General features: G+C 40.7%; 3 protein-coding genes across 12 annotated transcripts in view; 1 reads left to right on the top strand and 2 right to left on the bottom strand.

The window, feature by feature from the left end:
- LOC108033675 (leupaxin) overlaps positions 1 to 22407 on the top strand; it is a 26974-nt gene extending 4567 nt beyond the window's left edge. Inside the window, exons 1-9 of one of the 10 annotated variants that reach the window (XM_017108121.3) lie at positions 8385 to 8441; positions 11022 to 11204; positions 12366 to 12538; positions 12602 to 12797; positions 13136 to 13277; positions 13346 to 13437; positions 13504 to 13649; positions 18508 to 19191; positions 21835 to 22407. In XM_017108121.3, coding sequence (XP_016963610.1) covers positions 11120 to 11204; positions 12366 to 12538; positions 12602 to 12797; positions 13136 to 13277; positions 13346 to 13437; positions 13504 to 13649; positions 18508 to 19191; positions 21835 to 22101 — 1785 coding nt within the window. In that variant the 5' untranslated portion in view covers positions 8385 to 8441; positions 11022 to 11119 and the 3' untranslated portion in view covers positions 22102 to 22407. Of the gene's footprint in view, positions 1 to 2229; positions 2438 to 6387; positions 6499 to 8384; positions 8465 to 11021; positions 11205 to 12032; positions 12079 to 12365; positions 12539 to 12601; positions 12798 to 13135; positions 13278 to 13345; positions 13438 to 13503; positions 13650 to 18507; positions 19192 to 19494; positions 20181 to 21834 lie in introns of those variants that run through there. The other 9 variants (XM_017108122.3, XM_017108125.3, XM_017108123.3 and 6 more) reach the window with 9 other exon arrangements.
- On the bottom strand, positions 2677 to 3602 carry LOC108033679 (C-type lectin 37Db). Its single transcript, XM_017108135.3, has 2 exons — positions 3282 to 3602; positions 2677 to 3165 (listed from the first exon to the last, which is right to left on the bottom strand). Exons 1-2 carry the CDS (start codon positions 3355 to 3357, stop codon positions 2789 to 2791), a joined length of 453 nt encoding a protein of 150 aa, XP_016963624.1. The 5' UTR covers positions 3358 to 3602; the 3' UTR covers positions 2677 to 2788.
- LOC108033678 (C-type lectin 37Da) lies at positions 4741 to 5538 on the bottom strand. The gene is made up of 2 exons (XM_017108134.3): positions 5399 to 5538; positions 4741 to 5346 (listed from the first exon to the last, which is right to left on the bottom strand). Exons 1-2 carry the CDS (start codon positions 5487 to 5489, stop codon positions 4877 to 4879), a joined length of 561 nt encoding a protein of 186 aa, XP_016963623.1. The 5' UTR covers positions 5490 to 5538; the 3' UTR covers positions 4741 to 4876.

The following is a 22407-nucleotide window of genomic DNA, read 5'->3' as shown; positions in this document are numbered from 1 at the left end:
TCACTCTCCATATTCCAAGTGCCATGAGTTCATCGCCGGGTTCTGTTTGATTTTCGATTGTTCAGCAAGTCCGCCTATATTTTTCTCCCTGTTTCCAGTGTTCAACAAGCAGATTCTTATCGGCCAGTCATAAAATTTCAATTAGAGTGTGTTGTTTCGATTGCTTGAGAAAGATGAGTGGCAAACTGCGAGCCAAAATGAATGCTTTTTCCAATAGATATTTTTTGTAATTAAAAATGTGACATTTCAAGATTATAGGGGAACTTTAAAGGGAGAAAACACTTATTTAATGCATAATCTGAGCCTTTTGAACTAAGTACAAGCTTACGACTTCCAGTGTGGTCTATCTTTCAGATAAATTGACAACCAATTGCTTGCAATTATTATAAACAAATAGAGGCAATTGAGCTCTTATTAAACCAATCGAAAGAGTTCGTTATTTAATTCCAGAATCTTCTCAACCATAATTTGATCTTCGTGTGGGCCCTTTTTCATTACCCCCTTTATCTTATCAAGACGCAAACGACCACAAAAGTCAGTGGGCGATATTTCTTCGCCTTTTCCCGCCCTTTTACAACGGTGGAATGTGAAAAATAAATTTTAAAGCGGCATAAATTGGCCAGGTTTATCGCAAGACCTGGCCAAAGGCCACTAACCGGGGAAGAGATCGCCCATTGCGATCAATATCACCCACATGAATTTTCCCTGGGTCTGGTTTTCGGGGCACGCATTGCGTTTTCACCTTAGCGCCTTCAGCAAGGTCAACACTCGCATTCACACACATTTTATCTACTTACTAATAAAATATTTATATTGAGATCGCGGCGATCGGCCGACGGTTGATCGCCAGGAATTTCCTGCGAATGAACCGAAATCGTGCCTTTGGCTTTTAAATATAGAAGGAAGACGGGGCCGAAAACAATTACCCGCAGTTTCTGCCCCGACGTCATCCCAAAGAGACTGAGTAATGCCGCAGGTGTATAGGAAAATGGATTTGCCTTAGCGAAGACCTGGAGGGAACGCGAGATTTTTTTTCTCGGCTTCTATTCTTTGGCAGCGCTCTGCGGAAATCGCTCGCAGTATTTTCAATTAATTTCCCCATTTTCCTAGTTTAGTTCTCCCTTCACTAGACGACGAAAAGTCGCCTTTGATTTGCTAGAAATGTTTTTGTTTTTTTCTCTTGGATATATTTAGATGGCGATCATGGTGTTGACGTAATTTGGCAACCTTGATTCCCCGTTCCCTCACCGATTTCAGTATTTTCGGCCCGCCTTGCTTTGTTTTAGTCGGTGAATTTATGCTTATTATTTTTTACCTTTTTCCAATGTGTCGTTATTTGTTTGAAACAAATGTAAAATGTGGCCTGCATGTTCGTTTTGGTATTTTTATGGTTCCATAAATCTGTCTTTATAGATCGTTTCGGCTCAACTAAATCTGCAGACCATCGTAAATTTTGTTAGTTGCATAGATCATCTATTGAGCTTCGCCCACTCACTTTGGATTAGGGAGTCTGAGCAAGAGATTCAGATGTTACGTTTTTCCGGCTTCTTGGTGGCCGCTGATCTAATTTATCGTTCTTCTTGCTGCCTTTTGATCTTTAGATCATATAAATTTAAAGATGTATTTAGTGACTACTCTTTTTGGTACGATCTCCGGACGCACCTCTAAAGTAATCATTTTATTGGTGGGCCTTCTCCTTATTGACTTGACAATCATTGGTTAGGGAGATTATGGCATTACCAAACGAAACTCTTATTTGTTTACATTTTACTATTTCAAGAATAAGCTTTTGATCCATTTCGTTTACTTTTCGAGCATATCTATTAATATTCTTCACAAGAATGGCATCATGCACCTATGATCACAGATCTGTCACTCCTCACCGTATCCCTTTAATCTTCTTATGCCGTATTTTGTCAGTCTCAGTCAATTAATAGCCAATCTCGAATGCACAAAGCACTCCCCAGACAACAATTTCCATCATTAAATCACTTGGCCTGCCACTGGGGGCAGGGAACTAGTTTTTTTTTCGATTTGTTTGTGGACTGGGGCAAAGCTCTGATAGACAGGCAAAGGCAACGACAACATCGACGACGACAACTACAATATCCACTCTGACAGGCTAACCCAACGCAAGCAAAAACGACAAATCCGTCGTCGAGCCCCGAAAGGCCGAAAATAAAAATGCGCTTATAAATAATTCAAATGAAACTTTTTTGCCGGTCGCAGTGCAACAACATCGGTGAAACCTGAAGATTTTGAGCACATACAATGTCACTAAACAGTTCCTTGATTAGTCAGTAACGTTTCAATCAAATCAGTGGGCAAAGCAAGTGAATCTCGTCCGGAACCATGGATAGAACAATGTACGGCAAGATCGATCCGGGTGCGCGGCAGCCTTATCGCACGGCTCGGAGCAAGGGTATCCTGCCAGGCTGTAAGTATAACTAATGGGAACTTTACAAAACAGGACTATGACAAGCTTAGGCAAAGAGTTCCCAAGCAAAACAACCTAATAATATTTGGTTATGGTAGAGTGCATCGTTTGCTGTTGTGTTATAAACATGATATAATAAGTAGCACACCCCACAAATGTGTTTCTAGTAAGTGGGTTTTAAGAAAACAAGGGGAAGTTAGCTATCATAAACAAACTGATAAAAATGACACTTTGACTGGTACTATCAATAAAAGCCAAATACTTTTAATAGCTGCACTTGGTAGCTCCGTTAAAAATGACATAAAAAAGGAAGACAACCAATTCGTACCAGGGAAATCGTAAGTACCGATTCTAGTTTAACTGGCAAACGAAGGCGACTGGCATTCTGCAGGACAGGTCGTTCATCCGGAACTGGGACCTAGTCGATGGCCAGAGCTCCACACACCGATCGTCGCCATCGCTGTTGTCCGGCTGTCCAGCAGACCAATTGAGAAAAGGAGCCTCGTGACCAGTGGCCTCCGACACGTATACGCCCCGAACTCCAAGATCATTGAGGGATAGCCAGTAGCTGTAGGCTGGGTGGAGGAAAGGGCTGAGCAGTTCCAGTTCCTCCTGACTCTCCAGGTTCAGCAGGAATCCACCCTTCTGACGGCATCGGTTGGTCGCTTCGAACCAGTTATATTTCTCCAAGGAAATGAAGTAATCCTTTCCACCAACCGAAAGAATACCTATTAAATATGTATATGTTTGTTCATGATATATTTCGTTTGAGGAAACACTTTAAAACAGTTTTCACAATGTTTTTTACCACTTTTAAAATTTTAGTAACAACTATAGCACTTACTCTGTCGATCCAAAGGAAAGGCCTCCAAAAGTAGGGCATTCCACAAAAAAAGACACGACAGAAGTGCACCCAACATCTTTCCTCAAGTTTCAAATCGCAACTAATAAAGAAATCGGAATGGCTCGAGTTGAACAGATAACAATTGCTGATAAAACCTTTTGATGATATGCTTACAATATAAGACTGATAATTTTTACAAATCTTGGGGAATACCCCTATTAGCTCGCACTTGGTCAGATTGAAAATTGATCAAGCAATTGGTATTATTAGTAAAACATTTAAACAAGCTTTTCAACTTAAAACCCTAAGTATATGTGTGTTTTGTTTCGCCATCATTGTCTGGTTGGAAAGGGCCCATTAAGCAATGTTTACTTGGTATACCATTTGAGGATGTCCAGGGTTTAAAGCGTGATAGAACTTCCATCTGGTAGTGGATTATTAGGGTCAAAAAATGTGTAAATTCGTATTAGTAAGAAAACTTCTTCGTTCCTTTGTGAATAAAAAGGATCGATTGCAATTTATTCATTTATATCCATACCAAAATAGATATAGTTTTTTGCTATGGAGCCTCACGAACATAATTCCTTAGTGCGCTACAAGGATTATCGTTCAGTTCTTAATCATTTGAGCTCTTGTAAGTGTAGCCACTATATGCAATGCTCTTTTCCATTATTATTGGCGGGCTGTCCAGAGGCCCATTTATCATGGTAATGGACCGAGCATGGCTAAACCCATTGTGGGTTCCAGTGTTTCCCAGATTCCCACCAGTTCGGATCCCAATTGCAAAAGTTCTCGTAGGCCAATCAATTGCCAAGCTATTTGGCTTTTCTTAAAAAATATATTAGTTCAAATTTTAATCCCTACATATTTCGGTATCAAATGCCCACCAAATTAAATTCATGTAGCGTATTTATCGTAAGATAATCCCAAACCAACGCTGGCGAGAAGAAGAGGAACTGCAACTATTTTCTTTATCATTTTGGTTTCGACTAACGGAAATTTACTAAAGTATTTATACCCTTTTTTAGCAGTGCTTACAAAACATTTTCTTTGTGAAAAAGACCAACCACCATTGTGTTTGATTCAAATGTTTACCTTTACTTGTTGTTTATCTTTAGATTATTAACTAAAAAGTCTTTGATTTATTATAACCAGTTGATTAGATACTCGTAGTAAATTTGATTCGTCACAAGGTATGTAACAGGTAGAAGGAAAAGTTCCCGCCCTATAAATATATCAGATCAGATATATCTATATATGCAGATGAGCATAACTAAATGAGCCGATCTATAATCGCATGAACGCTGACATCTTGGAAACTATTGAAGCTACAAAGTTGGCATTAGGCATGCAGTTTCTAGAGATTCCTGCGCATTGTTATAGCAAAGTGCCACGCCCACTTTATCGGAAATAGCTTAGGTCATATATAGCATTCTTCTTAGATCAACGATTCAAGAAATTGCTAAAGAATTTAATGTATTTATACTTTTTAATTATTAGTTCATAAGAAGCTCGTCCCTCCTGTAAGGTATTTAAGGTATTTACAAGAGGAAGAAAATTGACTGAAATTGTGAAACTTTTGAACCACCCCAAAATTATTTCCACACCACAATGGAAATGGTTTCCAGCTTGGGAGCTTCGCAGATGTACTTAAACAAACTGTTGCCGTCCTGGGCGCAGGGGCGATCGTTCAGTTCGAACCTCTTGGAGTCGCCGTATATGTAGCCCATGTGGATGCAGTGCTCCCTCTGGCCGGCATTGTCGGGCTGGTTGACCGCCCATCTTAGAGTACTTATTCGCTCGCCGGAAGTAAACCACTTGTGGGTTCCTGTTTTGGCCAGATCGTTGCCGGATGTCCAGTAGTTCTGGCGCGAGCCGTTGGCCATTAAATAGGCGGCGACGACGTCGAACTCCTGGTCCGTTTCGAAAGTTACCAATTCTGACTCCAGCTCCCGACACTTCTCATACGCCTCGTACCAGTTCAAGGACTCCGTTCCAAAAAAGTAGTAGCCGTCGTTGATTTTCAGAAAGGGTTCCGCCTTGAGGACAGCACCGACGGCGTTGTCTACCATTTTATTATATTATTTTAATTTTGTTTGTCGTCAAACTAATATTACCTTCGTTCACCTGTATGGTGAACTTTTCACGACTCCATCCAATTTTGGCAATGGCCAGTAAAATAAGAATTAGAACCGTGAGCTTGAGCATTTCGATGTTTACTGAACTCCGAGCACAGGCGAAAAGCCTTTAAGGTGAGTTGGACATTCATTAGTCTGATTAAAATTGCAAATTTTTGCGGCATACTTTTGTTTGCTCTCTATTGGCCTTGAGAGGGTTTGCATTCAAATTTAGAGGGGAGAAATTATATAGGTAGCTAATAAGAAGATAATACGATAATTAAACAAATTTGAGGCGAAAGCTTTTCCATAAGTTTTGTTCATATCAAAAATATCAATATTTAATATTGAGAGTTGAAAGGATAACTTTATCAAAAATTTATTTGTAAAATTTGTGAATTAAAGCCTACTTTTAGGAGAAACATTTACGAAGCGGAAAGGTTTCGTAGAAAATGCTGTCTTTTCGGCAGTGATTAACAAAGTGTTATAGCTCAAACGACTTTTTCAAAGCATGAGGCATCATAGGAAATAATCATTAAAGTGAGAGTAAACAATTGCAGCACAAACACCCTGAAGATGACGCAATCAAAAGCACCTTGTATACAAATGCAAGGCATGTAAAGTTTTCAAATTTAGCATTTTCCTGCCAGCTATTCCGCGTTCAGGAGGCTTGCCCTATGCTCGTACACTTAGAAAAACATTGTTTTTTCTTAGGAAATAAGAAAGAAAATTGTGAGAGACATATGTTCAAAAGAAAGTATCCCTGATTGGTACCAAATAAAAAAAAAACGATTTTTTTAAAATGTTATTGATACCAGTAACCAGCATATATGGCACAAATGATCAGTATGTGGCAGAAATTAGCCGATGTATATTTCTGAAGTGTATTCGCCTAGTGCGTTTGTTTACATTTGGCTGGAGTAATGTGAATTGCACACAGACTAACACCTTCGATTGCACTCGCATCGCGTTCTCCAGTTGTCAGCACTCGTTTTGAATATTCCCCGTTCAGTTTGCATTTCGACGTGGCGCGGTCTTCATCGGATCTTGTTCAATAAGCTATCTGAGAGCAAACAGCCAACGGACTGACATGAAAATCGGTAAGCTCCACGGTCTGTCGAGTGCTGCGGTGTGGGATTCGCCTTACAATCCGCAGACTGGTAGTCGCTGACCTTACTACGCGTTTCATTCATCAGATCATTAGATCACTGTTCCCATTGAGACGGCAGCCCATCCACGTATCGTTGGTGGGCGTCAGTGGTTTCCAATCGACTCGCGTTCTATTTATTGCCAGGCGCGACACTTTGGCAAGAAATCATAAGCATAATCCGGGGATAGGGTGCGTTTCGAAATGATAGATAGGCAAATATCAAAGTTTTTGGACTTAAGATTATATTAGGAATGTCTATAAAGAATTTCCAGTATAAAAAGGATTATTCTTTGATGCGTACAACATGAAATATGAAACAAGCTAGATATGGCTTATCTGAACTGATACAAAACATCAAACTACATATTGTACTCTAAAAACGTTAAACGGTTATGTACATTTGATAATCACAACATTCAAAACCAACCAATTTAGACTTACATTTTCGTCTGGCAGTGTTCGTAGTGACAGTATACACCTGTTTGGTTTGGCATTACGCAAGATATTCTAATTGCCGAGGTGATCACCCCAGGGCATCTGAAATCCGATTGATTGATTGCATTGGCGGTTGATCTCATAAAGTGGTTTTTACAGATACTGAGGAAGTTGGGCTGGGCCTCTAACAAATTGGAATACAACGCCGTTGAGAGCTTATCGATGGAGCAGAACCCGTTTTCGTGGCTTTGAATTGGCGCAGGTCGGGGCCAACAGAAAATATTAATAAAAGGGTTAATTAGTCTAAGGTTAATCCTGTGGGGTGAATACCTTTATGAATAATTTGTTAGATGACAAGGTGCGACAGACAAGTTGGTGAATACATTCGTAGTATACTTGATATTGGTTCTAAAGATGTTGCCTTTTAGTACCGAGAAGCATGTGATAATTTACATACCTGTACCTTTATATTGGTGATCAGCGCATCCAAAGATCGCTTTAAATCGCACTTAAAAACTCTTTACTGTAAGATCAATTGTCAAAATAATCGCCATCAAAGCGGCGCAGCACAAGAAGAGTAAAACAAAACACTTAATTCTGAACAAAAGCCATAACAATTTGTGACTGTTTGTTGCTGTTGTTAGTGTGCTACTAATTTTAGTTTTCTTTTCAAAGTCAAGTGATTCATTCATTTGACCAAAAAAAAGAACAAAAAGACAAATCACTCGGGAATTGAGTTAAATACGTACGAAAAGGCGGACGTCAGGTGGCGCCACAAACTATGTGACACACTCGCCTACGCAACAACAAATGGCCATAATTACTCAACACCTATGTGTACTCGCAAAAATATTTTTTGATTTTAAGACAAAGCATTTAAAAAAAAAAAAAATTTACCTTTCAAAAAGAAATTGCCTAATTTAAATTGAATTTTTCTTAAGGATCCTTCAGAAATACTATTTTATTGTTTTTAAAGGCAAGAAAGATATTACTTATGTGAATTTCAATACTTGCCGGTTACATATTGGTTTCATAGAAATTAATTAAGAGTTTTCTTGAAAAATTGAAAGTCAACCTTTGGAAATGTTTCTAATTTGATTTGTCGCTGAGTTGAACAATTTAGAATAAATATATTTTTAACAATTTCAAAAAAATCAAATAATTGACTGATTTGTATACACCTTTTCTAAGACTTTTTTCCAAGTGCACTTATGCTGCTGCTTCTTGCTTCTGTTGGTTGCTTCAACTGTGAATGTTTTGCAACTGAGATCGAGAGTTGCACTCAAATGGATTTCGATTTTGAGTGAGTGGCTGGCTCTGAGTGCGAGTGTGAGTGGGATGGGCGGTTGAGCGCTGAGTGCGCGCAGCTTCGACGGCGTTTGTTGTCGAGCGTCTTGTTCAGTTGCTTTTAAGATTTTGCCGAGCGAAAATAATTTCTGTGCGCTGCTGCTGCCCCTCGTACGTGTGAGATCTTGGCGCGGGTGTGTGACTGTGTGCGGGAATTTAATTAAGGCAGCCGCAATCGATCAGCAATATCAACAACACAAAAACCGCAAACAAGCCGCCAAAATGAAAATCGAAAGTGCTCCCAAAACGAGCCGAACAAAACCAAAAACAAAATAAATATGTAACAATGTCAACAGTAACAACAACAACTACAACCAGACGAGAGAGGGCAAAGGAAGAGAGGGCAATAGCAACAATCCGCGAGTGACTACCTGCCTCTCTCGCCCACGCTCTTTCCACCTTTCCTCCCGCTCGCACCCTTGTTGCATGCAGTTGTCACTGCAAAATTTCAACAGCTGTCACGTGCAGCTGTCTCCCTTCCGCCCCTTCCCCCTCACTCCCACTGCACTGGAAACCAAGTTTGAGTAAAACTCCGCCTTGGAAAAACTTCCAGTAGCTACTGGTTCTTAATTGATTTTAATTGCATTTTCATCAAGCCACATGCTTCTGCCGATTGCATTCTACGAAACCAATGTGTGAAATGTCTTTTTAATGACATATCCCCTTGTGAAGCAATCAAGTTGGTTATTGAACATATTTTTCCACACAGAGCAAAAATACGGGGCCCTCTTAATTCGGGGAGCTGGGAACGCAACCGTTTATTTACTTAACCTAACTTAATCCTAAAAAGGATCAACATTTTATGATTCAGTTATTTTTTTTCTAAACATGTTTTCGACCATTAATATGATACTATTAGTAAAGTCAGCAGTGTACACTTATCAAAAAGTTGTTAAACAAACTCAGTTTATTTTTCCTCTTCTTTCCATTTCGTTCTCAAATTCAGAACATTGAGACCAAAACGTACTTAAACGGTTTTTTAGAACAATTGTTCTCAATACTTGAGTACTTCTCTGTGTAGTATAATAATTATTGTATGTGTACCTTAAAAATAACAAAGATTTTGAATTGTTGTTGAATACATCTTGAAATATTCAAAAGATACCGTTCCCTAAAAGTAATTATTTCATCATATTTCCCACCAAGTTGTATTAAAACGAATCATGTAAAAGCTTGTGTGTAAGAAGGATTTAAAAAATGTATTTCCGTTGCGGCATCATAAATTTAAGAAGCCGTTCATCTTTTTTGTCGGCGATTCTTTAGACGTTGACCCAGTCGGGCGTGACGTTCTGATAACCCTGCCCTGTCCTATTTATAGACGATCCCCTTCGCCTGTCTTTCCCAGCCGGAGAATCCATGGAAATGGGAGTACAGAGACCCCACATATGGTGGTTCGAATGATTTGCTCGTCAACCACATGTTCGATCTCTCAGTTCGGGACTATTTTTAAAAATATTGCGAAATAATTTGGGCGATCTAGCCCAATAATGCAAAATGTTTTCGAATATAAAATCGAGCATCGCCTCCTGATGATTCTTACCCGTATGGATTGTTATGAATTCGCTTGCCAAAACGACGGGCGAAATGAATCGCGTCACACCTTATTTTCCTTTATATAACTCAATGTGAGTGCTGTGGTTGAGTTTCCACTCGACGTCGGTTCTGGGCGCTCTTTCGCTTTTGGCATTGGCCCAGTTACAGGTGTGTCCATATCCCACACTTCCCCCAGCCTTTTGAACTCTCGGGTGAAATGTTCGGATTTTGTTTGATTTATTTCTGGCCTTATGGCTTAATCGCCGGCTGTCATGTCTTCCTGCTGTTTTAGTGATTGTTGTTGCTGTTTTTGTTGCTGTTTTTGTTGCTGCGGGTGGGTCAAATAATTGGCGTTAAGTGCGATTATATGACGGCTGATGATACAAGACATCCAATAGATACTTTCGGCAAGCCTCAAAGTAACCTAAAGAACACTCAATTTAATGCCATATGCACAGAAATAAAGCCAAAGTCGAAGTTAAAATTAATTAGTGGACTTCTAATAATTGTCTAAGAATACATGCTAAAATGTTTGCCACGAAAATGGATGCAATAATTAAAATGTAGATAGTTTTAATAACGCACTCAATTATAAATCAAATTCAAAAATTCTTCTACGATAAGATATAATATTTTTCTCAGTGTTGGACCCCATATTACTACTTATCCGTATTTTCTCCCTATTGTCATGTTTACTTAGCCAGTTCCCTATCCCCCAACTGAATTATAACCGAAAAGAATGCAAACAACATTTATGTGATCAAATATATTGTCTATAAGACGAACATTAAAAAAACACTAACACACTGCCAGATACTATGGCATCGAGTAGATGCGATATTTCTTGACTTGGTGCGATTTTCGGCCCGTTCGACAAGTTCGTCCCACCTAAAGTGAATCAAAAATTGTGTGTAGATGTTGGGTTCCCCGCTCGTCGTCTACTTTATATAGGTACATGGATTTCTCTACACTCACCCCCATGCTCTGTGTTTGGCTAGTTTTGGGCTGCAGTGTGGGAGTCTTTTGGCCTGACTTTGTTTGGCCCCGAGTTGATTGAGCTTTCGATGCTTTAATTTGGTCAGTTGGCAACTGAAATGTCGGCTTACATGTTGTTGTTGCTGTGCCGGTCAAAATATTTTACTAAACTACCGTTTATAGTGGTCCAAGCAATTCGAAATTTTTGCGTATCGGCAACCGAGTGACAATCGAGCGAATCATTTCGATACCATCGATTCTGGCCAAATTTAGTGCGCGAAATGTCTTCAAAACTGATATCATCGTCGTTCCACAGCTCGCCCCTCAGCGACTGCTTTAAAGTGGGCGAATTTGAGAGACGTCTGGGTAAGTTTGCTCAATGGGAACAAGTGGAGCGTGGGCACTAAAGGGTTAATGATGTTGTCTAAATAGACACTATACGTGGGGCTTCGGGTCAAGTTCAAGTGCGTCTGCCCTTTTTGCAGGTGTTTTATTACAGAATCATAGCATTTTGGAAATTAAAACAAGGTACCCGTTACGCATTGAGTGCGAGAGAGACAACGATATGCATGCAGCAAAAACGCTGTTCGCGCACATTATTTGCTTATAACTTTTGATTGAATCATACGATTTAAACCATTTTTGGCCTGTAGCCGGCTGTTAATAAACAGAAAAAAATCCCATTTTCACTTTTACAAAATAAATAAGGGCGCTAGACAGGAGTTAACTTATATTCGTTAGAGCGGGCGGGGCGCTCTGCTAAAATTACGACGATTTTAAAAAGTATATTATTTATTAATTTCCTCTTCATATCGCTAATTTTTTTTAACCCATTAGAACTAAATGTTTACTTTTAATTGCATTTCTCATAAGAACGAATAGTTTTAATTGCTAAATTAAATGCTTAGCTTCTTATCGCTGAAGAGCAAGCTTTTGAATTATTTTCTATTACCCTGGACACAAACCAGAAATAGGACCAACAAGGTAACTTAAGGTATAGTGCGATATCGGCCAAGACAAAAGAAAACAAACAAAATGTTATCAGCAACTTTTGTTTTGTGATATGTGCCAGCAAACGAAGGTAAATGGCAGCGGAATGGGATCTCCGTTTAGTTAACAACGGGCTATGCGTCAGAGGTGCAGTGACAGGTGCTTAAAGTTTGGAATTCAAAGAGAAAATACCTGGGGCAGACCGGAAGAAGAAGTGCTATGGCCAACTACGGGGATTACGACAATCTGGGTCAGAAAAATCCTAATATGCTTTTAAAATCTGTGTTCAACTAAACGTTTATCCCTACTAATCGGTCATGTAAAGTTAAAAGGGGCTCGTGAATCGAAACATCAGTTATCAACAAGAATATAAAATGTCATATATGACCTGATTTATCTATAAATAGGAATATTGTTCAAGGTTTTTAACAAAAGAATATTAATCAACGTTATACCCATAAATGCAATGATTAATTAATATAGTAAACGAGAATTAAATACACTTTAATAAATAACGTTTTCCATTTTTCCTTATAGACGCTCTTTTAGCCGACCTGCAGAACAGTGTGCCGGGTCAGCCGCAGCAGTCTCAGCCGCAATATGGCACTGTCCAACCCAAGCAGCAACCTCTGCAGCACCAACAGCAGCAGCAGTTTGTGGACAACACTCCGGGCTATGGAAGCCTCAGGGGCAAAGCCCAGCCTCAGGTGGTGAGTGGTTAAGATTATTCTTTACCTTAAATGAATACTAATTAATAGTTCCCCACTTTGCAGTACCAAGAGCACTATAGCGTAGAGACCCGCTCTCCAACGGCAGGACAGGACTTCAATGGTTCCTCCACGATTCCTGGTTATGCCAACCAGGGCTCTCTGCCTCGTAAGGCGGCGCCTGGAAATACAGGACTCTCAGAACTGGACTCCTTGCTGCAGGATCTGCAAAATGCTCGCTACAACGGGGCGGATAAGAAGGGTGAGGGAAATTATAGATCTGTAGGAGGTAGTAGGTAAAATGTGACTACTCACATGTAATTTTTGTTCAATTGTTTAAGACCTTGTTTCTATTTTGGAATGTTCAATAATTATTGTTAGTTTATATTAGCCTGTCTGTCTTTTCTAAACAGTTTATTTTCTGCTAGTCATTGCACAATTTCTTGTTTGTCAAATTTGATCGATTTATTGCACACAGTACAAAAAGTTTTTAATCTATATTCCTAATATACAATCGATTTACCTGATTCATTTAGCTGCTGTATGCATGGAATCCTTATTATTATATATTTATGATATTAATTGGTCTTTTTTCCCCAGAAGTCGATGTGCCGGTGAACTACAGCACTCCAGTCTCGAAATTCAACACGCTTAATAGTTATGCCACCGTGGAGGAGCGTCCCACAATGGACAGTCTGCTGAACGAACTGGACAACGCTCACATCTATGCTGTGCCTAACGGGTAAGCTAAGCAAAGGAAAACTACCTAAGGATCCGAGGATTAACTTTAAACCTTTATGTGGTTTACAGATCTGCACACAAATCACCGACTCCGGGTCGCCATGTCACCATCACTGTTCGCGAAACGAAGACGGAGAAGCTCTCGGGTCCCGATGGACCAGGTACTTACAAATTAACCCTTATATCTACGTGGTTCAGTCTCAACTCATATTTGTTTATCCTTGCAGTTGGCACTGTGGAGGAGCAGATTGTGCAGCAGAAAGATTCTTATACGCCCAACCACGCTGTTCCGGGTCAACAAGTGCATCAGGCTTACACATCGCAGGCCACCAAGGAACTGGATGACCTAATGGCCTCATTGTCCGACTTCAAGGTAAGAAAACCGACTGGTGGAGTAGTCTAACAAAAATTAACTGAATTTATATATAAGAACTGATATCAAGTGAATGTTATGCAAAATACTGTTTTCTATGTTCCTCAAACCTAAAGAAATGTAAATGTAAGGTTTAACCCCTTTGGTTAAATTAATTTTGGTGGGTAAAATAAACTTCTGGACCAACTTTATGATGTATGTTTAATGAGGCTGTAGAACTGCTTACTTGGCACTGAGAAAGAATGCCAGCAGATAAGCTTAATCAACTAATTTTATGACCTTGGCGCCGAATTATCTGATTTGTCTAGTTAGATTAAAATTTAGTGGAGTGGAGGTAATAATGGTTTTAAACTTGATCTTACACATATACTTTTAGGAGTTCCTAATTATATTAACAGTTTAATTTAAGCACTGAACTGAAATTACTTACAAAACAAATTATATATTTTGATTGAATGCTTTTAATAAGTGATATTTAGTCGGATAAAGCTTTAAGCTTCTTATTTTAGGTAATCGTAAAAGTGATCATGGTTGTTATGGTGGCAAGAAGCTGCATTATTATCTGTTAAAAAAATTATACAAAAACTAGTTGGCAAAAACCTTTATTTAGAGCAATGACAGTATGTTAATTATCGTTTTGATGAACAGTTACAAGTCTCTAAATAATTCATCAGATTAAAAATGACTAATAGTTTCTAAAAATGTAATCGGCCTATATCCTTCGTATCTGCAAGGGATCATTTATTAAAACATATAGCTGCTATAGAAATTAAGTGGTTTTAAAAAATACAATTTTGTTTAACCCATGCTATTGGGACGATCAATTCATTCTTTCAACGACGGACTAAAAACTAAATTCCTTCGTTGGGCCTCAAGGGCCTTAAGCTTTACGACAAAAACTTACAATTTAAATATTTAAAGCCCCTCAAAGAAATCTTAACTAAAAACTTTCACTAAACATGCTAAATATCGTTAAAAACCTTCATGGATCTTTAAGATACCACCAAAGCGGGTTATCCAAAATCCTCTTCCAATACTATGGACAATATTAGCGAGTAGTTTGTTGCACACAGCGCAAATGTTTTCACTTTTTCACCTGTCGGTGGGATACGCTCACTTTGCACAGCGTCAAAACAAATTGCATATGGCCGAAGGCACCCCACCTTCTAAGCTCCATCTCCTTGATTTTCTACTATGTATTTGTATATTTTTAGCAAAGACACCCCAATGCTCGGTTAGGTTGTGTTTTTGTAATGAGAACCATAAAATGAACAGATTTATCATCGCAAATCGTCTGACGCATGGCAACCGAGCGAATCTAATGACACCGCCGATCCATAGATCCCGGCCCAGGCCCATTGACGATCCCTTCGAAGAGTCGCAGAGCATCCGAAGAGATCTTGACTTTGACATCTGCCAGCGCAGTCCGAAGGTGGCTACACCTATGGGGTATACTTTAATGGGCCTCATAAATTGATTAGGCTAATGTGGTCTGATTATGATGGCAAGCATTCATAGTGACTGTCACACGATTTATTGCACACGGCGCCAAGACATTTAAAGTTCTCCGCCAGATCCCCATTTACATACATATATGCGGTTTATTATATTTTCTATCTGTACCTCATTAAGCCATCAATCAGTTCGGAGGGGAATCGAGTAAACAAAATAATGTATTTTATTATTCGTGCACTGCACTTCCCCTAGCATATATCCAAAAAAATTGTTTCCGTTCATTGGATTAGCCTGTTTTTCTTTTATGGCGATGCCTCTAGTATTTCTCTTCCTCTCACATGTCTGACATTTGTTTTTAGAACTTTCTGACATCTTGAGCAGAACGCCTATTTGGATGATAGATTTAAGCAGATGTCTTTCGCATTTTATTTGGTCTCTGTACGCGTGTTTTCCCTTGTCTTTTTATGAGCTTACTTATTTAAGATACTGCAATCTGCGCGATACTTTCTTTCAGCCAAATGGATTTGGGTCAAGGTTGGAGGGACGTTTCCTTTTATGAACTCTCGTTGGCGTAGTTCGTTAATGGAATGCATCAATCATTGGATTGAAACAACAAAATAAACATATATGAAGGCAAAGGAATTCGGTTTATTAATAAATAAACCGATTTCCTCTAATACTGTTTAAAGTTCGTTTTAGATATTAACAGATTAAAGGTATTTTTTTCAATCCAATATATATATAAAGCTTATTTAAGCTAAAAGCGTATTTAAACTCTTTTTGACAGGCAAATAAGCAAAAGTGTTTAAGAAAATACTTGTGGCCTTAGTCCAAGTGATTTATTGGCCATATATTTTACTTATTTTACTTCTTGATGAGACAGTTAGTAAAATTATGGATAAAATAAACATTTTTGATAAGTTTTATAATCGGTATCAGGCATAACTGTCTTAAAAATATTTAACGAATAGCTCGTCTTCAGAATCGACCTTACTTTGCCCAAAAAATTTCAAGATGTCAGCAGGGAATGCCGCGAATTGCCAGTTTGTCGCCAAGGCATTCGGCTTGCATTAATTATTAATTAATTACTAAGTGAAAAATATTTTGCACATACCTCTTATTCTGTTGGCAATCGATTCGATGGCCGTCGCAGCCAAACTAGCAGACACTCGAGTGAGGAGCAGGGGGAACGGATTCCTCAGATTCTGAGTAAATTGCAATTCAATGTCATTGACGAATGGCAGGCGTGCATGCGAAAAGCATGCATGAGAGGTCGGGCCTGTTAATTATTTAATATCATTTTCAATTTTCTGCCAACCGCCTGGGGGCGGAAAACGGAGCACGGGGCGTGGCAAGGCGTGTCCGTGACTTTTGTTGATATGATAAATATGAAAATGAAATAGAAAAGCCTCTTGGCCCCTCGTTCTTTTCGTCTATATGTGGAGAGCGCAAAAAAAATATAAATACAAATATATTCGGATATAAACAATATTGCACACGGCACGTCGGATTTTCCCGGCGCTTTTCCTACCCACACAAGCAAGCACCAACGGACAGTTAGTCCACCGCCCACCCCCATCCACGCCCCCCTCCCACATGTCAACGCGCTTTCCACAGCGCCGCGTTGCTATAGTTTTTCATTGCAAATCATTTGCATGGCTATTTTCGAAGCGTTTTTTATTCTATTTTCCTTTCATTTCTATAACCCAAGCGATCCATTTTGCTGTGGGTGTTTTAGTGTGTCTGATAAATTTTCTATATTTCTGTTTGCGCTTTCATTGCCATCATCTGCCGCCCGAAACCGCATTCGTATTCGCATTTTCCGTTCGTTCCTCCCCCCAACCAACCACATTCATTGATCGAGATTTCCTCAGCGCCTGCTTCCTGTCCCCCATTTTATAATACCCCAGTTTTCCACCTTTTCCCCGCTTTTCCCTGCTCCCATTGGCCCCTACTGGAAGCGTGTGCCAAGCACGCTCATGCGCTTTTTATGGGGAAATCCTGTGATCAGCCGGTCGACGTCCAATTTTATACTCCATGCCAAGCGACGATTTCGGCGGTTCGACGGCGTTGTATACGATTTGGGTCTTAAAATAGCCAGCGAAAATATTGGAACAAGAAAACCCCGCCAACGCCGAAGCCAATGGCAATAGGTGCGTTGGGGGAAGCAGGAGCGGAGTTTCCGCGGCTCGGGTGGGCGGAGCACACATTAAAGGCTTACATTTTGTTCAACCTAAAAATAAACAATCTGTTAGGATCATCACGTTTATTTTCGTTGAAGGGCTTTAAAAAAAATGTTATACTTTCAATTTTTTATCGACCTCAAAACATATCTTTAAAAACTCCCTTAAAAGATCGGTAATCGTATGGCTCACTAAGCTAATTTGCGCAAAAGTATATTGGACACTTTTATTTAAGATCATATCTTAGGATTAAATATGCCTTCTATTTATCCTTTATCAAATCCAGAAAACTTTCGCAGAAGATTTTAAACATCAATGTAGGATAGGAAATGGTATATAAGAACACAATAGGTATAAATTCCGATTTCTATATATTTTAAGCCCATGGTTTACGAGGTTTACATATGAAAACGTATCTTTTGATATATAATCTATGGATAAAGTAGTTATGAATATGAAAAGTAGTTTAATTTTACCTACAAGTTAGTGGGCGCATCCATAGATTATTACTGTTTATGAAAGGTTGAAGCTTAATAAGTATTTAATTTAATTCAAGAAAAAATCCTCCCATATTTTAAATCATTGCTTTGAAAATACATTTAAACAATTGACGATAAGGTTTAGTTCCCCTTTCCAATCCTGATCCTCTCCTGGCCAAAGGCGGAGGACGCTCAATTAGGCGTCTACTTAGTTAGGCTGAAGCAGGCAGAAAACACAAGCACGCCCAATGAAAACTCAGTTTATGAAAGAAAAATTGAATATTGAAATGGAGACTCGACAGATAAGATGCACGCATACAGATGCAGATACAGATAGAGGTACAGATACAGACACAGAGGAGAATCCCCGCCCAGCCGCCCACTCTCCTCCTTCTGCGAAGACGGTCTTTCGTATTTTTGGCAATGAACGAAAACTACGTCAACGTAGAAGAAAATGCTTTGCATATGAGGAGAGCGACGTGCGCAACGAGGTCCACACACATACAGCCCGGTATCTGGCCATATAGTTCGGGCAGGAGAATCTGTGCGAAGAGGAAGAGAAACATTATTTTTGATATTTTGATTTTTTTTGGTGGCGGCGGCTAAAAGCAAAAGTTTTTCTGCTAGCGCTGGCACAACTTTTCATTCAGTCGAGGCAAGCACATCGACGTAAGCCAGCGCCGCAGGATCGCCGAGGATACGACCAGTGGATATTAATCGTAACTACTTCGCCCTTTGCAGGTCAGCAACGGAACCAACGGCATCGGAAACGGAAGTCATCCGCAACAGCACTCGTCGACAGTGCAGCACCAGACGGTAACCGACTACGCCAGACCGAACCAGGGCAGCCAGCAGGCCCATCTCACCCAGACGATCGAGGAGACGACCATCGTCGAGGACAGTCGCGAGGATCAGTTGGATTCTATGCTAGGCAACCTACAGGCCAACATGAGTCGCCAAGGAGTCAACACCGTGCAGAAGGGCTGCTGCAATGCCTGCGAGAAGCCCATTGTGGGCCAGGTGATCACCGCCCTGGGCAAGACCTGGCACCCGGAGCACTTCACGTGCAACCACTGCAGCCAGGAGCTGGGCACCCGCAACTTCTTCGAGCGCGACGGCTTCCCCTACTGCGAGCCAGACTACCACAATCTGTTCAGCCCGCGGTGCGCCTACTGCAACGGCGCCATCCTGGACAAGTGCGTCACGGCGCTGGACAAGACCTGGCACACGGAGCATTTCTTCTGCGCCCAGTGCGGCCAGCAGTTCGGCGAGGAGGGATTCCATGAGCGCGACGGCAAGCCCTACTGCCGCAACGACTACTTCGAGATGTTCGCCCCGAAGTGCAATGGCTGCAACCGCGCCATCATGGAGAACTACATCTCGGCGCTGAACTCGCAGTGGCATCCGGACTGCTTCGTCTGCAGGGTAGGTTCCTGATTTGCACCGCATGCGCTTTAACTATCCAGAATTAATGTCATTTCTTATCGCCCAGAAGTGGAGTTTTTATTGGCACATTCGAATTGTTACACTCAGCATTGATTTTTTGAATGTGAATGTGCCAGTAGACCTTTCAGTATTTCTAAAATCACCCCTCAAAGTATATTCATTCATTGGAATATTATCAAAATATTATTCTAATATTCCTGTTGACTTAAAGGCCTTTTGCCCACGCTAGCTTGATCATATCTGCCCCTTTTAATCGCCCATCCTGATCACGTTTATCCTTAGGATTGCAAGAAGGCCGTGCGCGGCAAGTCCTTCTATGCCATGGAGGGCAAGCCCGTCTGTCCACAGTGCGTGGGCGTCGATGAGGAGGAGTAGGAGAGATCCCACAGCAGCAGCAGCAGCAAACTTGTTGCTGAAGTTCAGCAGCCAAACGAAAATAGCACCCGGTGGCAGCGGCTTCAGATACATTTTTGTATCTAGCTGCGTGCCACTTTTTTAAGTATCGGCGGCGTCAAGAAGAACTCGCGGCCAAAAAAACAGCTGCCCGCCGTCCGTCTCGGGCTATTTTCGTTGCGGGTCTAGGAGCAACACAGCAACAACATACACAGCAGCAACACGCACAGCAGCAACATCGGCAGTGGCAACAGCAATCTAACCCCCTTTCTACCCCCTTTTCTGCGCTCTGCCCGGCTGGCCCGCTCCTCCTCGGGGGGGCAGGTGCCGCTGGGGAAAATGAGTTCCGCGAGTCCCTGAAAACCAGCCCTCTATGATGGTCTTTTTGCCCCCTGCCCCTGAAACGCCCCGACTTGTTGAACTTTTTCTATGCAATTTTGTAGGCTTAAGTTTATAGGTACTTTTTAAATTTAAAATCATTTTTGAAAATGACCAACAATATTGTAATTTGTTTTTGTAAATAAAATTTTAATAATTACACATTAAAAAATACACAAAAAAAATTAAAAAACCAACCAACAAAACACAAGAACAGAACACGGGGAATGGAAGGGTGGAAAAGTGTGTGTATCTTTTCAAGGTGGCGGCGACCTTCGAGCATCGCCCGCCCACCCAAAGCCACCCACCCGACCTCGTGTCAAGGTCAGTGTCAGTTTGCCGGCCTTGACACATGTGTCGGCGATGTCCCACCTCCGCAGTTCTGTGTTCTTGTTGCTGCTGTTCCGGTTGATAAACAAATTACAATATTGTGAGTTAGATTCGATTTTCGATTAGCGAAAGCAATTACTCCCGCCAGCTGAGACTATTTTGGTAGCTGACGTTGTAGTCAGCATTTATATGCTTCGCCTAGTACTCGTATAGTGCTATATATCTGTCTATAATGGACATAAGTTTCGCGCTGTTTATTGCCAGGCTTTAATGGGCACCCCAGGGTGTTAATTGAATGTATAGGCCCGACTAAATTTAAATAGATTCGTCAATCTCAGTCCACTGGACTGAAACGGTTTTCAAACCCCATAGCCAAAAATAGCTCTATTATGAGAATGCAGTTCTACAATCACCATTTAAATACCTATATAAAGCACATAATCGAAATTCTCCATTGACTGAGGGAAAATTCGAGTCGAATATATTTTTGCCTATTTTTAGTTCATATCGATATTGATTATTTGGTTTAATTTTCGCTGTTGCTGCCCCACTTATGAGTTTCCTTTCATATAAACAACAAGGAAAAGCAACAAAGTCTCTAAGGGGAAACCGTTGCACCTGTTGTTTATGGAATGATTGATTTGAATGAGGTGGTGAAAAACGAAAATAGGTTTTCGCCCGCAGATATCGCGTTCTCTATGATCCTTCGCCTTACGTTTCGATTTCTGTTGCCGATTGGATGATATTGTCCTCTGCCCCCCCTTTTCAGTATCCCGATTTGGAAGCTGGCCAAAAGCGTGCGCAAAATGTTATTGTCTTAAGACAATTGTTGCTGTTTCTGCCTGCTGTCGAAATGTTTTTCCAAAAGCCTCCCCCCAGAAAATGAAAAACGGAATGAAGCAAATGTCTTTGCCGCTCTTCTCTCATATATTTATCATATTTAAATTTCCACGAATCTTGTTTTTTGAAATGTACAATCTTTGTTTTCCAATTAGCCTGACACCGCGCACAGTGCGGCCAGGGTATCAGGGTCCTCCATTCGACACTTTTGGCCTGACAAAATTCTAATTAGGTTTTTCAGGCCAGGCGTAAAATTTTGCACAGCGAATATTATGTTGTCGACTCTCGATCGGTTGCTGGTCCGTCATGCTATATGGCAACTAATTTATGGTCGTAATTAGCCTCAGACGGAGGCTGCACAGCCATTTGGCCCACAATACATCATCCTCATGCCTCTCGTATATTCCGAAACACACATTATCATAATGCAAATCTAGTGCCAAGAAGGGTGTAGTCCTGATCTTGAGGCGCAGTAACTATTTCTAGTCTTTTATACTGGGTTCTCAAAAAGACTATTCTGCAGTGCATGAAATATATTCTCGGTTACTTGTTCAATCTTCAAGATTCATGAACTATCCTTCCATCAATTTGAGATTTGAGTATCTGAAACCGCATCTACTTAGTTTATAGCTTTTATTTGCATTCAAAATACTAATGTCTCTACGGTTTGATCACCCACAGGACTGCCGACAGCCCTTCCAGGGTGGGTCGTTCTTCGACCACGAGGGCCTACCGTACTGCGAGACGCACTACCATGCCAAGCGAGGATCCCTGTGCGCCGGGTGCTCGAAGCCCATCACTGGACGCTGCATCACGGCCATGTTCAAGAAATTCCACCCGGAACACTTCGTCTGCGCCTTCTGTCTCAAGCAGCTGAACAAGGGCACTTTCAAGGAGCAAAAGGACAAGCCCTACTGCCACACCTGCTTCGACAAGATATTCGGATGAATTCGCAGCTGCCACCCCCTAGTTATGGATACAATACTGTTTTTTATACGATTTACGAACCCCATCCCACACGCACAAGCTTCGAAGCACCCGTACACTTACTTACCGTGCATCTGCGCTTTGTATAACCGAGTCAATTTAGTAATTTAATTAACGCCATTCGAGCAGGATACGATAGTAGAATGCGATCGTAACCAATTAGCAGACACTAATCCTAATCAATAATGTTGGTCACTTTGATATTGCTACTCGTTCGACAAGAAAAAGACCGCAGAACAGAATGATAAATAAATATGATAAAGCCAA

The sequence above is a fragment of the Drosophila biarmipes genome, chromosome 2L (assembly GCF_025231255.1).
Source record: "Drosophila biarmipes strain raj3 chromosome 2L, RU_DBia_V1.1, whole genome shotgun sequence".
Classification (NCBI taxonomy): domain Eukaryota; kingdom Metazoa; phylum Arthropoda; class Insecta; order Diptera; family Drosophilidae; genus Drosophila; species Drosophila biarmipes.
The sequence above is the reverse complement of the archived record's forward strand: the minus strand, read 5'-3'. Positions and strand labels throughout refer to the sequence as shown.